At 34.4% G+C, this 16,859-nt stretch overlaps 1 protein-coding gene across 1 annotated transcript in view; it reads left to right on the top strand.

Moving 5' to 3' along the window:
- HCN1 (hyperpolarization activated cyclic nucleotide gated potassium channel 1) overlaps positions 1-16,859 on the top strand; it is a 393,972-nt gene that overhangs the window by 337,190 nt on the left and 39,923 nt on the right. Inside the window, exon 6 of the mRNA XM_086678519.1 lies at positions 5,779-6,019. Coding sequence (XP_086534645.1) covers positions 5,779-6,019 — 241 coding nt within the window. The remainder of the gene's footprint in view (positions 1-5,778; positions 6,020-16,859) is intronic.

Here is a 16,859-nt window from a genome sequence, read left to right as displayed (position 1 = left end):
TGCCATCAGAATGTCTAATATAAGTTCTTAGAAGGAAGGTCTTGTGTGTTCTGCAGAGTCTAAAAATACAGGGTGTGTTGGGTGTAGGAATTTAGCAATGTAACAGCAGCTCTGTTTTGTTAAGATTACTCTGTGATTCATTATTGTAATGATGGTAAGTACATTTATAGCTACCGTGCCTAAAACATTTTAGAACTATACCATGTAGAATAAAATAATGTAGAATGGAGGAGATCTAAATGTTTCACAAAATGGAACTTTCCACAATGATGGTTAAATTATCGGTCAAGAATTGTAGTGCTTCAAGGAGCACTATTCTTTAAAATATTACTATTTTTTTAACAATAGTCAAACAAAATATTGCTTAAGCTCTCCCAGGGTCTCAGAATTTGCATGATTCCTAAGTGCTGATTTATGGTAAAAAAATAATACTTAGAGAAGAAATCTCCGTATATCTCAAATCCCATTTTCCTGATTGTCATAACTTAAACAAACTGGAATCAGCTCACCAAAAAATATATATATATGATAAAAGATACCACTAAGAATGAAAAGGCAAGCCATAGATTTGGAGAAGATATTTACAATGTATATCCCAACAAAGAACTCATATCAAGACTATAAAAAGAACTCCAACAGCCGGAAGAAAATGAGGAAAACTTGACTGGGCACCTCACCAAACAGGATATTCATCTGATCAGTAAGATACAAAAATGTGCATAACAACATTAATCATTGGGGAAATGTAAAATAAAACTACAAAGAGAAAAAAACTATGAAACAACGAGATCTCTCTGCGTACCTATTAATGGCTAAAATTAGAGTGATAACATCAAATTTTACTATGGATATAAGACAATTGGAACTTATTACTAACATATTACATATATATATATATATATATATATATATATATATATATATAACTTATTACTAACATGTAAGAAAAATAACACAGTCATTTTAGAAAATTTTGGTAGTATCTACTAAAATTAAACATAAGCTTACCTTATCACCCAGCAATTCCAATAAAAAGTAAATAAATATTCAAGAGCAGTCAGTGTGGGTGCAGTCACTGTGGAAAACAGTACAGAGGTTCCTCAAAAAGTTAAAAACACTGCTGGGTATTTACCCAAAGAATACAAAAACACTAATCAAAGGGATACATGCATCTCTATATTTTATAGCAGCATTATTTACAATAGCCAAAGTATGGAAGCAGCCCAAGTGTCCATCAGTGGATGAATGGGTAAAGAAGATATGTACACACACACACACACACACACACACTCTCTCTCTCTCTCTCTCTCTCTCTCTCTCTAGAATATTATTCAACCATAAAAAAAAAAAAGAAATCTTGCCATTTGCAACAACATGGATGGAGCTACAGAGTATAATGCTAAGAGAAATAAGTAAGTCAAAGAAAGACAAATACCATCTGATTTCACTCATATCTAAAATTTAGGAAACAGAACAAATGAGCAAAGGGGAAAAAAGAGAAAGCGACAAATCAAAACCAAACTCTTAATTATAGAGAACAACCTGATGGTTACCAGAGGGGCGGGGGAAAGGGAGTGGGAAGATGGGTTAAACAGGTGATAGGGATTAAGGAGTGCATTTGTGATGAGCACCAGGTGATACATGGAAGTGTTGAATTATTATATTGTACATCTGAAACTAATATAACACTATATGTTAACTACCTGAAATTAAAATAAAAACTTAAAAAGCCAAAAGAAAAAAGAGAGAGAAATCAGTACATATGGCACTTCAAGAATGTTCATAACAGGTGTATCTTAATAGCTTAAAACTGAAAACACCCTAAATGTCATGAAAAGTAGAATGGATAAATAAACTGTGGCAGAGTCATAAAATGAAATATAGGCTGAAATATAAAAAGAAAGAACTATCACCACCCAACAACATGGATGAATCACACAGAAGCAAGACACAAAAGACTACAGAGTATATCATCCCATTTAATCTGAAGTTCACGAGCAGGTAAAACTTTTTATGGTGATAGAAATCAGAATAGCTAGGACCTCTGGTGTGAACTGGAAAAGGAAATAAACGGAAACTTTCCGATAACCCCTATATGGGGATCAGGTGGTTATACATTTGAAAAATTCACTTAAGATTTGTGTTCACTTAAAATCTGTGCTCTTTACTCTGTCTATATTATACTTTAAAAAATATTCTAGTCCTCTGTGACTAAACAATGAACAGAAATAATTATGACATAGGAGAGCAAAGCAAGACAAAACAATGCTAAAAAGGAAAGACTTTGATATCTGAAGTAAACAGACATGGCAAAGTAGAATCAAATGCAGGATTCTTCACTGTTTGTTGTATTATGTTTCTATTTAATAGGTAAAAGTGTATTTGGAATTTGAACAGATTTGTGTGTTTAAATTACTCAGTTGTTTAATTATGTAGGTATAATCTTATAGTCATTTAGTTTATACTTTGGGATTAATTCAGTACCACATCATTTACTTTGTTACACAAATTGTTAAAGCTTTAGCCATTGGTAGCTCTTTCCTTTGGCCCCTATGAGTGACTCTCATCATTGCAGGATTTTTTTTTTTTTTTTGGTTGATGTTTGTATTTGTTTGGTTGGTTGGTTGGTTGGTTGGTTTTTAGTACGTCTGTACTTGTTACTACAAGATGCTTTGGGAAGAGGTAGCTACATTTTTTTAAAGTGTTGATAGTAAGCTTAGTAATTTGGAGTGCCTTATTAAGGTCAGGGCTACGTCTGATTCTCTTAGGAATGGAGCTTTCCTCAATTTAAAGCATATGGTCAATACTCTTCATTCAGGCCAGACATGTTGCTAAAATAGCTCATTATAACAAGTGCCATAAAGAATCTGGATGGAAATTAGAGATATTAATAACTTAATCGTGTGTCTTCCTTAAAGTCAATGTGCTTATAAGGAACTGTGATTGATGGAGGAGGAGCTTTAAAAGTCTTGTTTTACATATGGAGAGATATTAATAACTTAATTAAATATGTTCCCTAAAAAATGTGCTATAAAGAAATATGATTGATGGAGAAGAGCTTTTAAAAGTTTTGCTTCACTTCTAGACTCACATGAGTGTTTCCATTAAACTATATGCCCTCCAAGCAAGCAACTTTCATGGGAGGAGAGAGGGCTTTTAAATGCAAATCACCTTCTGTCTAATTACATTTTTTTTCTTATCAAATACTTGTTAGAATTTACAGTTTCAAACTGATTGTAGTCACAATGGAGGTAAAAGTTCCACAGGGAGAGAGAGAAAATTAATGGGTTCCTTTAAGCAATAGCAATAATATGAAATTATCCCCACAGTGTTATAATCAAGGCAGTCACAATAGGTATACCTTAATATGCAGTGCATCACAGAAAAAGAATTATTCATATAAAGAACAGTTAAATTGTTTATAAAATATACTTCCAATTATTTTCTAAAATAAAGCATAAGAGAACAATGAAGAGAAAAAATTGTGTAGCTTAAGTCAAAGAACATAGATAAAAAGATTCTCTGCCTTATTATTTTTATTTGAAAATTCTTATTTTCTCTGCAACCTGACTTATTTTCACTTTCCTACACAGTATTCTTCTGTCATTTTACATGTGGAATCATTAATTCCTCAATCAGTCTGGTCCTTTTAATGACCTACTCTGTCTTCCTTCAACTCATGTGGTTAGCTTGAGTACCTTGAGTGGTTCACCTCTTATCTTCATGACATTTTGTTTAGAAGTATTTTGAATAATAAAAAACACAGTTTTTTATACACAAGAAACTTGTTTCTCAAGTGATTTTCTTGAGAAAGGTTTCTAACAGTTTTAAGTAAATACTTACCAATGGGAACAAAATTTGTTTTTGTGAGCACTTTTTTCCACGTGGAAACTCCATCTTCCTTCTTTCCTTCCCTCCCATCTTTCCTTTTTTCTTCCTTTCCTCCTTCTTTCCACCTTCCATACATGCATGCATGCATATTTACTAAGGACTTACCGTAGTAAGGGCTGAACCCTGCTTTAGTCCCACCTCCACCACGGCACTTCAGCCCTAGTTAAAATTGACCACGCGTCAATGGACAGCCACCCATGGAGTCAGCTGTGCATTATTTAGGCTTGGGTGTTGCATGTAATATCTTTCTCTTGTTTTTTGTTGCTATGTTTACTGTTTGCTTGTTACAGCTGACATTTAAATATTTTACCATCCTCCATGAAGCCTCACCATTAGAGACTCTTCTTTGCTCTACTGAACTCCAAAGATATGATTAAGGATGAAATACCTTTTTTTTTCTGTGATGGACCCCAAATTTTGTGCCCTCTATATCAGTTGGAAGTTGTTTTTTTGTTTTGTTTTGTTTTTGGTTTTTTTTTTTTACCTATTCCAAGATAAGGTCAGGTCATTTTATAAAACAAGATTGAGGAAACTTTCAGAGCACCTGGGTGGCTCAGTCAGTTAAGCTTCTGACACTTGATTTTGGCTCAGGTCATGATGTGATGGTTCTTGGGATGGAGCCCCATGTCAAGTTCTACATTGACAGCATGGAGCCTGCTTACAATTCTCCCCCCTGTCTCTCTTTCTGCCCCTCCCCTGCTCTCTCTTGCTCAAGTACATACACTCTCTTGCTCTCAAAATAAATAAATATTTAAAAAATTTAAGATAGAGGAAACCTTTTTCCCTCAGCCTTACTCTATAAATTTGTATATTTTCCCAAAGAAATAATTCAGATCTCAGCCTTTGCTACTATCTCCAAATATTTTTTGTCCTTTTCCCATCTTTTAACAGGGTTTCCTTCAGTTTCTATATCTCTTAAAGGAGATCACAGATTCAGGTTTAACCCTTTTCCCTTGGGGCTTATTGGAGAAGAAAGCTTTGAGAAACGGCATTGTGGTAAAATTTAGATTCCTATTTATCCTTTTACATATCTAACTTGCAAGATTAAAAATGGTTGGTCCCATATCTGTATGTTAGCCTAAGGAGATAGCACTGTGTATAATCTGGACCAGAATCTACAGAATGAAATCAAATATGTAAGTCTTCTAATTGAGAATTGCTTGGTTCCAGAAATAAAACAAACAAACAACTTAGGAGAAAGAACATATGGCCCCTCCATTCCAAGACTTCCAATGGAAACCCAGGAGGCCTTGAAAAGAGTGGTTTTCTGATCTATCCCAGAAACAGATTGAATTTACAATAATAGGTTATAGTTAGATTAGAGCCTTCTTGGGTAACCTTTCTCTGCACACTCCATTGTCCTCACTTTAATGTGAATAACATTAAGAAAAAAAAATTCTGTTGTCTGGCAACTGGGCCTTTGTTTCAGAATTCTGGTCAGTAGGTACAAGTTAGATCATTCAACAATACAGCAGAGCACAGGAGCAGCAATATTATAGCTAATAGGAGGTAGTGTGGCTTCTTTTCTTCATAGAATAAGATCAAAGGGAGACTGAAACTCTTCCACATTTGAGTTCTAATTTTACATAGAGTATAGCAAAGGGATGAGAAGGTATAAAAGATAAGATGTACATATTTAATTCACATTTACTGAATGTTTAATATATATCTATATGATACTAGGTGCTGCGAATATAAAATTCCAACACCAAAATAAACCATGATTTCTGGCTTTGAAGAGATATGCAGATTATTAGAATTTATGTATCTTTGGTTCTGAATTTAAATTGCAAAACTGTGCTATATATAGATTTTAATTTAAGTGTGCTTATCTCCCTGATATGATTAATATCTCTCTTAATATTTCTTTACTCTTGCCATCTTTAGGAGATAGTCAACTTCAACTGTCGGAAACTAGTGGCTACAATGCCACTGTTTGCTAATGCGGACCCCAATTTTGTGACTGCCATGCTGAGCAAGTTGAGATTTGAGGTGTTTCAACCTGGAGATTATATCATACGAGAAGGAGCTGTGGGTAAAAAGATGTATTTCATTCAACATGGCGTTGCTGGTGTCATCACAAAATCCAGTAAAGAAATGAAGCTGACCGATGGCTCCTACTTTGGAGGTTAGTGGGGAAAAAATGCAATTGCGATGAAGTATAAGTTGCTTTGCTTATGTCTCTTCATCAGAACTTTGGAGATGTCAGAATGCTGATTTGTAGCTTTTGACTATGAATTTGCATTTGAATTCCGATAAAAGTGTCTATAATGGCATGTTTTCACATTTCAGTGTCACACATTTAGTGCCTGTACATTTACCACTGGATCACTTGAAGTATCTTTTTATCTTCACAAACTGAAACTGATTAACAGTGGCTTCAACCAGATGGAAAGTATATTTTTTCTCACACGGAAATCCCAGGAGGGTCAGATGGCTCTCCCCAGGACAGTTTTCAGGGACCCAGATTTCATTTATTTTATTGGTCTTCCATCCTCAAGAGTGTTTTTCTCATTTATACAAGAGGACCTGGTTCCTCTCCATTATGTTTGGTATGGCCCGCAGGAGAGGGAGAGCGGCACAGAGGAATTGAAGAGTGAGCAATTTCTCTATTTAGGGGTGTGCTCACAATTGTCACTATCACTGCTTATCTATATCTGATTAGCCAGACTGTAGTTGCAAGAGTACTTCTAGTTGTATACTTACAAGTATACTAGTTGAGTGATGTGTAAGTCAGGGATCTCCAGAGAAACAGAACCAATAGTATAATATATACACAAAAGGAGAGTTATTATGAGGAATTGGCTTATACAGATATGGAGACTGACAAGTCTTATGATCTGCTGTTTACAAGCTGGAGACCCAGAAAAGCTGATGGTATAATTTAATCTGGTTCCAAAGGCTGGGAACCAGAGGAGTTGATGATGTACATCCCAGTCCAAGGGCAGAAAATGAGATGAGATGTTGGCTCAAGTAGTGAGATAGGAAAAGAGGGTTGAACTCCCCCTCTTTCCTGCTTTTGTTCTGTTCACACCTCCAGTGGATTGGATGTTACCCACTCACATCGGGGAGGACAAATTCCTTTACTGAGTCCACTGATCCAAATACTAATCTTATTTGGAAACATCCTCACAGACACATCCAAAAATTATGCTCAATCTGAGCACCCCATGGCCAGTCAAGTTGACACATAAAACTAACCATCACAAGTGGAAATTTTCCTTTCTAAAAATCTGAATATTTGAATTGTTGCCAAGTTTTACTATTATAGGATATATATTTATATTTGTGCACATGTATAAAACTTGCCTAGAAGTTGAATAACTGGGTCAAAGACTGCATATTTTTAAGTTAAAACAAACACCAAATTGTTTCTTTGATGAGACAGCCTGTTTCTACATGCCTTGCCAATTCATTTCTACTTTTGTCCTCTAAGTAAAAACGGCATCCCCTTCTTGTTTAGTGTGCATTTTCATCATTAATATTGAGGTTGAAGCATTTTTCATATTTATTATTTGTACTTTATTTTTTCTGTTTATTCCTTGCATAGTTTTCTAGTATTTTTTTACCTTTAAAAAAATACATTTACTCATTTTTGAGAGACAGAGAGAGACAGAGCACAAGTGGGGGAGGGGCAGAGAGAGAGGGAGACAGAATCCAAAGCAGGGTCCAGGCTCCGAGCTGTCAGCACAGAGCCCGACGTGGGGCTCGAACTCACGAGCTGTGAGATCATGACCTGAGCTGAAGTTGGATGCCTAACTGACTGAGCCACCCAGGCGCCCCTTTTTTACCTTTTTAAAACCAATTTACAGAAATGTTCTTAATGTATTTTTGATAGGCTTTAACTATTTTCTTCAAGATTGTTGTTTCTTTTGTAACTATCACTCACTTTCCTTTTGTCATTCTGATCTTCATTATTGTTGACTTGATTTGAACTTACCTCTCCTTTCCTTTAAAGCATTAGAGATTTTGTGTTCCTTAAGTGGCTTTTGTACTCTGCAAAATTATGAAAAGTTTTCCATATTTACCTCTATTTTGTTTGGTTTTATAATATTTTATTACTACTTGATTAAAATTTACTGTATTTATGATTATACATACTTGAATTATATTTTTATTTTAGTATTAATCCATCCTGCCTATATTTGTGAGTATAGTATGAGATAAGATTCTGTATTTTTCCCCCAAAGAGACAAGTTTATCACCATCACTCATGGAAGATTTCATCCTTTCTGCAAAACTTCGAAATATTTCTTTAATAATATGCTGATATAATATACACTATTGTAACAACAGAAAATAGTACTGGATTACATATTTAAAAGTTGCTAAGAGCGTGGATCTTCAAAGTTCTTATCACAAGAAAAAAAATTTATAACTATATATGGTGGCAGATATTACCTAGCTTTCTTGTAGTGATCATTCCCCAATATATACAAATCTCAAAGTATTATGTTGTCATGAGCACGCTATGAAGGCACACACACGAGTTGTGTCTTTCTACAGTGTCAGCTTTATTCAATCATAAAGCAAGATTAATATAATTATAAAGCAGTTTCACGATTCCAAACTCAATGACATTTCACTACTTGTTTAACTTGCTTCTTACATGTCACACAAAGCAAATCACAAGACAAGCAACACATCAAACAGATAGAACAGGGGGTAGGGAAATAACAAAACCGAACATGAAATCGGTCCGTGGACGCACAGTTGACACAGAGCCTAGGTCTGTCCAGGTCGGCTCTCAGAATGTGCCTCTGATTATGTCCAAGCAGTGGAGGCTCTCTGTTCTGTTCGGAGATCAATCGATCAGAGCCTTTGGTGGCCACTGCCTCCAAATCGTCCATGTTTCATGTGGTCACACACAAAATGGTCAGTGTCTTGAAAGTCTTAAGGTTGCTACCAAACTCTTCCTTTTTTTAAAGGATTTAACGAGTCTTGGGCCTTTGCAGACCTCCTCTGTTTCTGCTGAGCATCGGTTCTGAGTGTGTTGTCAGCTCAAGCTGGTTTCGGTGCTATCTGGTCTTAGCTGCAATGCCCTTGGTTCTTGCGTCACTGCTTGACCTAAGTTACTGCTTGACGTGAGTAACTGCTTGACCCCATGTTGCTCTCTATAGTTGTATACCTGAAACTAACATAATGTGTCAATTACATCTCAATAAAAAAGGAAAATCCTCAGTATGGAAAGAGCCCAATTGTTCAATGGATGCGTGGATAAAGAAGATGTACACTTTTCTTAGTTTCTGCCAATTCTTTTGGAACATTAGAAACTTAATGATTAATAATAGTCCTCTGGTACTACAGTATCAGGACGTTGCAAATTTAATGTTTAAATATTCCCCAACACTAGGAAACTGAAATGTTTTTCTTAGAAAAAGACGAGAAGTCTGTCTTCAAATATCCACAGGTTTATCCTGTAAGCGGCAATCCAAGTGAAGCTCTTTCCCTTCTCATAAGTGAGGTATTGAATAAATGATCCTTATTACTTTGCATTCATCCTTCCCAGAGTTTATAATATGCCATCTTTAGAAGGCTCCTCATCAGAAGCAATGTTTCCCACCATTGTGTCTCCATAGTACCTCTCATAGCTTTCCAGAATGCTAGTATCAGTCTACTTCATACTGAAATTAATAGTGTAGTTGCCTATCTTCCCCCCAATACTGGATGGTAAGCAATGTGTATATCAGAATCATCAGGAGCTGTTTAAAGCCAAAGATGCTTAGGTCCCACCCATCAGAGATTCTGATTCACTAAGTCTAGACTGGAGACAGATTTTTATTTGTTTATTAGAGACTAGTCAATCAGTGTATCTGGTCCCTTAAAAAAACAAAATCAGTAATCATTTAAAAAGCATTTAAGTCAGGTTAGTAACAGTTGAGAAAAAGGCAATGAATTCCATTTTGTCATAGAAAATTAAATATATGCTGAGTTTAAGAAGGTTTCTTCAATAACAGTTAAGAAATATTAACTAGGAAAAGTTTTGAATTTTATTAAATGCTTTTTTGGAATATATCAAAATAACCATAAGGTTCTTATCCATTAACCTGTTGTGGCTGACTAAAATATATCAATTCAAGGTAATTAGCTTCCTTGACTTTCCCTCTCACCCATAGTTTTGACGTTTCCAGCTTCTCTTTCTGCCTACTCATCTTTGTCATGATTCTGTTTTGCCTCATCAGCCCCTTAGCCTTTTGTGCAGATTGTGCAAGGGAAAAAAGAAATTTGGAAAAGCTAAGAACCAAAAAATTCTACTTTATAAAGTACAGAGAATCAATATTCCAATAAAGAAAAAAAGGTGGGGTAATTCCAAAAAAAAAAAAAATGATGGGGTAAGAAATAAAAGCATACATGTACAGGCCAAGTTTGGGGAAAGTTTGGGAGGGAAAACATTTTGAGGCAATTAATGGGGGTGTGATAAATATGTAGAAGAAACATCTAGAAAGGACTTTCTGGAAGCTTTATTATGCATTAAGAATGTATTTTTTACATTTGACATACATTTTGTCAATTCAGAGGAGCTTTTAATTACTATACAGTTATATTTGCTAGTATGATTAAGGTTTTATACAAAGACTGTGACACTTACCTCCCTAGGTTTAAGTGGATTACACTATTAGTAAAGTCAGTTTACAGTAATGAATATCGTTGTGTTGAGTCACAAGATCATTAATGGGATAAAAACTAGTTTGTCCTGATATATTATTATTGTAGCAACTCTGTTTATAAGTGAAATTGGCGCTGTTATTTATTGTTATGGTGGTTATTTTTGTGATCCCCTAGCTGATTTTGGATATCAGGTTTTATTTACTTCTTGGAGAGAATAAAAAAACTTTCTTAAAAATGTATTCTCTATTTTAAGGAAGTTTAAACAACCTAGGCATTACCGTTACTTGAAGCCTACTTTGGTTTCACGGATAAAGCCACTTGTGTCTGATTCTCTGTCTTCTATAGTTATTAAAGTACTTCAGGTTTCTACTTCTTTATGAGTAATTGTTTAGTTCATCTATTTCAATTGTTCATAATACTGAAAAGCTTAAGAAAAAATCTGATGCCAGGGCCAGAATTATACCTTAGGGTTTGTGATGGAATTGAGTGATGTTGACATCCAAATATCAGCATGAAAAAAAAAATCCCCAGAAGATTCCAGATAATTTTCACATTATATATATGTATACATAGTTCCCTTTTTATTTTCAATGAACATTTAATTTTTAATTTTAGATACAACAGTTTTAAATACAAAATGATTACAGAGAATTCCATATATCTCATACTCAGTTTTCTATTATTAAAATTTACCATTACTATGATACATTTGTCACGATTAATGAATCAATATTGATACATTATTATTAATAAGTACTTAATAAAGCACACACTTCATTCAGATTTTCCAATTTTTAACCTAATATCTTCTTTTCATTCAGGATCCCATTTACTTGTAATGTCCTCTGGTTTGCTCTTGGTTTTTAAAGTTTCTTAGACTTTCCTTGTTTTTGATGAACTTCACAATTTTGAGGAACATTAGTAAGGTATCTTATAGAATGTCCCTCAGTTGGGATGTGCCTGATGATTTCATGATTAGATTGGGATAAATTTGGGGGGAAGGAAGATTATACACAAAAAGTGCCATTATCTGCACATAATATCCAAGGTATATACTATCAATATGTCTTATCACTGTTGATGTTAACCTTGATCACTTGGTAGTGTTTGTCAGGCTTCTCCACTGTAAAGTTACTCTTTTCCCCCCTCATTCCATACTTCCCTCTTTGAAAGAGAGTCACTAAGCATAGCCGATGACTAAGGACTGGGAAATAATGTTCCACTTTCTTAAGGACAGACTATGTACATAAATTATTTGAAATTACTCTAAGTGGGATATTTATTTACTGTCTTACATTTTTATTTATTTATTAAATCCTTTTTTATATATAAGTATGGACTCATGAATATTTTATAATTGGGTTTATAATCCAATACTACTTTATTTGTTTTCATTTGTTTTTAATTCCTGCGTAGTTAACGTATGGTGTTATAGTAGTTTCAGTGTACTATGTAGTAATTCCACAATTCCATATATTACTCAGTGCCGATCCAGATAAGTGTACTCTTAATCCCTTTCACCTATTGTCTCTCATCCCTTGCACCCACCTGCCCTCTGGTAACCATTTACTTCTCTATGGTTAAGAGTCTGCTTTTTGGTTTCACTCTCTCTCTTTTCCTTTGTTAGAATTTGTTTCTCAAATTCCACATATGAGTGCAATCATATGGTATTTGTCTTTCTCTGACTGACTTATTTTGCTTAGTATTATACTCTCCAGCTTCATCTGTCTTGTTGCAAATGGCAAGATTTCATTCTTTTTATGGCTGAATAATATTCCATTGTATATATACCACATCTTTAACCATTCATCCATTGATGGATACTTGGGCTCCTTCCATGTTTTAGATATTGTAAATAATGCTGCAGTAAGCATGGGGGTGCATATATCCCTTGAATTAGTGTTTTTGTATTCTTTGGGTAAATACCCCAAAAGTGCAATTACTGAATTGTAGGGTACTACTATTTTTAATTTTTTGAGGAACCTCCATACTGTCTTCCACAGTGGCTGCACCTGGTTTTATTCCCACCAACAGTGCACAAGGGTCCAATCCTACTTTATTAATTGTATTGCTCAGATTATTCCAACTTTGGCCATTTGGACCTCTTTCAATTGGCCCCTGTGTACCTTTGAAACACTCCTGTTATTGTGAGTTTGGGGCTTTTTTCTCTGTCTTGTTGAGATTTTTTTTCCAGCGTTGTAAAATGCACCTGGCTCATTTTGTATATTTCCTACCCAGTCATAGATTCAGCAGTTCCACCAAGGATCTCTGGTTCTGTTCTTTGGAGAGTAGTTTTAGAAACAAAGATCTGGACACCAGGTGTACTCATTACTACTGGGCTATCATTACTTCCAAACCCTCTCAGATGACAAGGCAAAGAGTTATATATTCATATACTAACGTGTATATACACATATCTATAATAAATATTTCTACGTGTATCCATCTGTACCCATGTTAAGCTAAATATGAGCTCATACTGATATTTCCAACTCTAATCCATTACCACATGTATTGTTTTTGACCTTCTTTTCCTGTTTATCTATAATATTTCACTCAAAAGTAAGAAATCTGGGGCATCTGGGTGGTTTAATTGGTTAAGCATCTGATTTCAGCTCAGATCATCATCTCACAGTTCATGAGTTCAAGCCTCACATCGGGCTCTCTGTTGTCAGTGTAGAGCCTGCTTTGGGTCCTCTGTCTCCCTCTCTCTCTCTGCCCCTCCCCTGCTCGCTCATGCTCTCTCTCTCTTTCAAAAATAAATAAATATTTAAGAAAAAAGTAAGAAATCTGGTTTCCACTATATATTAACTTAATTGTTCTGTTGTAGTATACCTGTATAGTGGTTTCAGAATTGTTAATCTGTACATCCATAGGAAATAACTTTATCAACTGGAGTATAAATCTAATGTTAAGCTCTTTTTGCCTCTCCACTCATTTGCAAAGATGCTTAGGTCAGTATCTTATTCCCCAATCCCCCTCAGTGAGATTGTTTTGATATTTGTAATCCATTTATATTCTTTTGTTACATTCTGCATTCTACTCTGAGAACTTCTGACTTCCTCAATTATTTTTTTAATTTGCGTACCACATATGATTTACTTTTTGTGCTGTAAAGTTTTATAGGTTTGGACAAATGCTTACTGTCCTCTATTCACCATTATGATATCATACAGATTAGTTTTACTACCTAAAAAAAAAAATTGTGTGTGTCACCTATTCAATTCTCCTGCTCCCCAACCTATGGCAACCACTGATCTGTTTACTATCTCACTGGTTTTTTCTTGTCCAAATGTCATATAATTGGAATCCTACAATATGTAAAATTGTGGGTTTTTTAATTTCGAATTCCAATTGTTAATTTCTGTGATACAGGAAATTTAGTTTTATATATTAACCTTTCATTCAGTGGTCTTCTATACTCACTTATCAGTTAAGGATTTGGGTCAATTCTTTGGGATTTTCTTCATAGATAATCTTGTCACCTACAAATAGAGACAGTGATATTTCTTTATTTCTAATCCATATACCTTTTATTACCTTTTCTTATTTAACTGGCGAGGACTTCTAGTAATATGTTGAATTGGAGCAGTGAGAGAGAACATCCTTGCCCTGATCTTAGTCCTTGTAGAGAATTTTTTCCCCTTGATTTTGGAGTAAAGCATATAATTTCTCACTATTAAAAATGATTTTGAATTTTTGTAGATATTTCTTATCACATTGAGGAACTTTTCCCATTACCACTTCTGTGAGAGTTTTTTTTTACATATATTTTTGTATTTTTTTATTATTTAAGTAATCTCTATGCCCAGAGTGAGGCTCAAACTCACAACCGAGATCAAGAAGAGTTGCATGCTCTAGTGACTGAGCCACCCAGGCTCCCCAAGAGTTATTTCTTTTATATATATATACACATACATATATATATATATGTATGTGTGTATATATATATACATATATATATATACACACATACATATATATATATATATACATATATATACACATATATATACATATATATATATGTGGTAGGTTACATTGATTGAATTTGATTTTGAATGTTGAGCCAGCCTTGCATACCTGAAATAATTTTTAATGTATAAAAATGTAGGGGCGCCTGGGTGGCGCAGTCGGTTAAGTGTCTGACTTCAGCCAGGTCACGATCTCGCGGTCCGTGAGTTCGAGCCCCGCGTCGGGCTCTGGGCTGATGGCTCAGAGCCTGGAGCCTGTTTCCGATTCTGTGTCTCCCTCTCTCTCTGCCCCTCCCCTGTTCATGCTCTGTCTCTCTCTGTCCCAAAAATAAATAAACGTTGAAAAAAAAAATTAAAAAAAAAAATAAATAAATAAATAAAAATGTATTAAAATGTGTAAAAATGGTTGGATTCAATTTTCTAATATTTTGATCACAATTTTTCTGTTTATGTTCATGAGAGATATAGCTCTGTACTTATTCTTTCCTGTAATGTAGTTTTTTGGTTTGGTTTCATTTCGTTTCCTATGAAAATAATTCTCACTTCAGGAGTGCCTGGGTGGCGAAGTTAGTTAAACATCAGACTCCAACTCATGTCATGATCTCACGGTTCCTGAGTTTGAGTCCCGCATCAGGCTCTCCACTATCAGCACAGAGCCCGCTTTGGATCTCCTCTCTCTCTCTCTCTCTCTCTCTCTCTCTCTCTCTGCCCCTTCCCAGCTCACGTGCTCTCTCTCTCTCAAAAATAAATAAACATTAAAAAAATAATTTTCACTTCATAGAATGAAATAAAAAGTGTTCTTTCTGCTCCTATTTTCTGGAAAAAATTGTGGAGAATTGATATTGTTGCTTCCTTTTATATTTGGCAGAATTCATTAGTGAAAACATCTGTGATTCATATTTTGCAGGTTATTAATTACTGATTCAATTTCCTTGATAGTTATAAGGTTATTCATCTATGTATTTCTCATTGTGTGAATTTAGTTTATACTTTCCGGGAATTGCTCCATTTCATCTAAATTTTCAAATTACAGACATAAAGTTGTTTGTTGTATTCTTTTATTACCCCTTTTTAATTACTCCAGGATCAGTAGTGATTATCACTTTCATTTTTGATGTTGATAATTTGTGTTCTTTCTCCCTGTCTCCGTCTTTCCCTGTCTCTCATTAACTTTCCTAGAAAAAAAAAATTGAAAATCTTTTTAAGAATTAGATTTTGCTTTCATTGATGTTCTCCATTGTTTTGTTTTCAGTTTTATCGATTTCTACTCTAATTTTTTATTATTTCCATATTCTTCTAGCTTTAGACTTAAATTGCTCCTTTCTATTGTTGTTAAAATGGAAGCTTATATTGCCAATATATATCTCTCTTCCATATATTTAATGCTATATGCTATAAATTCTTCTCTAAATATTGTTTTTCCTGCCTCCCACAAATTTGATGTCATATTTTATTTTTCTATAGCTCAAAATGTCTGTTCGATTTCTTTTGAGACTTCCTTACTTATATACTATTTAAAGTCTTTTAAATATTTGGGGATTTTCAAGATATTTTTTCATTGTCAATTTCTAGTTTGATTCCATTGTGACCTGGAAATTTACTTTGTATGGTTTCCATTATTTTATGTTTGCTAAGTTGTATACTATGGCTGTGTATCTTGTTGGATGTTTCATATGAGCTTGAGGAGAATGTATACTAGTTATATTAGATGGAGCATTCTATACATGTCAATTGGATCACATTAATTGATACTTCAGGTCAAACCAACTATGTCCTTGCTGATTTTTAGCCTGCTTTATCTACTAATTAATAAAAGAGGGGTGTTGAAGTCTACAATTTTAATAAAGAATTTGCTTATTTCTCTTTGCAGGACCATCAGGTTTTTCCTCATGTATTTTTTGACATTCTGTTGTTGAGTGCATACATGTTTAGCATTGTTATATCTACTTGGAGAATTGACCCCTTTACCATTATGTAATGCCCTATTTTATTCCTGGTATTTTTTCTTGTCCTGAAATCTGCTTTGTCCAAAATGAATACAGCTACTCTAGCTTTCTTTTGATTGGTATTAATATTATCTATCTTTCTATTGCCCTATACTTTTTTATATATTTTTTTTATTGTGACAAAATACACACACATAAAATCTGCCATCTTAACTCTTTTTAAGTGTATGCTTTAGTGGTATGAAACACACTCACATGTTCTGCCAGTACCACCATCCATCTCCAGAACTTTTCATCTTGTAAAATTGCAACTCTACATCTATCAAACAATAAATCCCCATTTCCCCTTTCCTTCCAGTCCTTGCAATCACTATTCTACTTTCCGTCTCTGTGATTTTTTTTTCATTACTCTAAGTATCTCATATAAGTAGAATCCTAT

This window comes from Puma concolor, chromosome A1, assembly GCF_028749965.1.
Source record: "Puma concolor isolate L17-30 chromosome A1, mPumCon1.1.hap2, whole genome shotgun sequence".
Lineage (NCBI taxonomy): Eukaryota > Metazoa > Chordata > Mammalia > Carnivora > Felidae > Puma > Puma concolor.
Note: the sequence above shows the minus strand (reverse complement) of the source record. Positions and strands in the feature narration are given on the sequence as shown.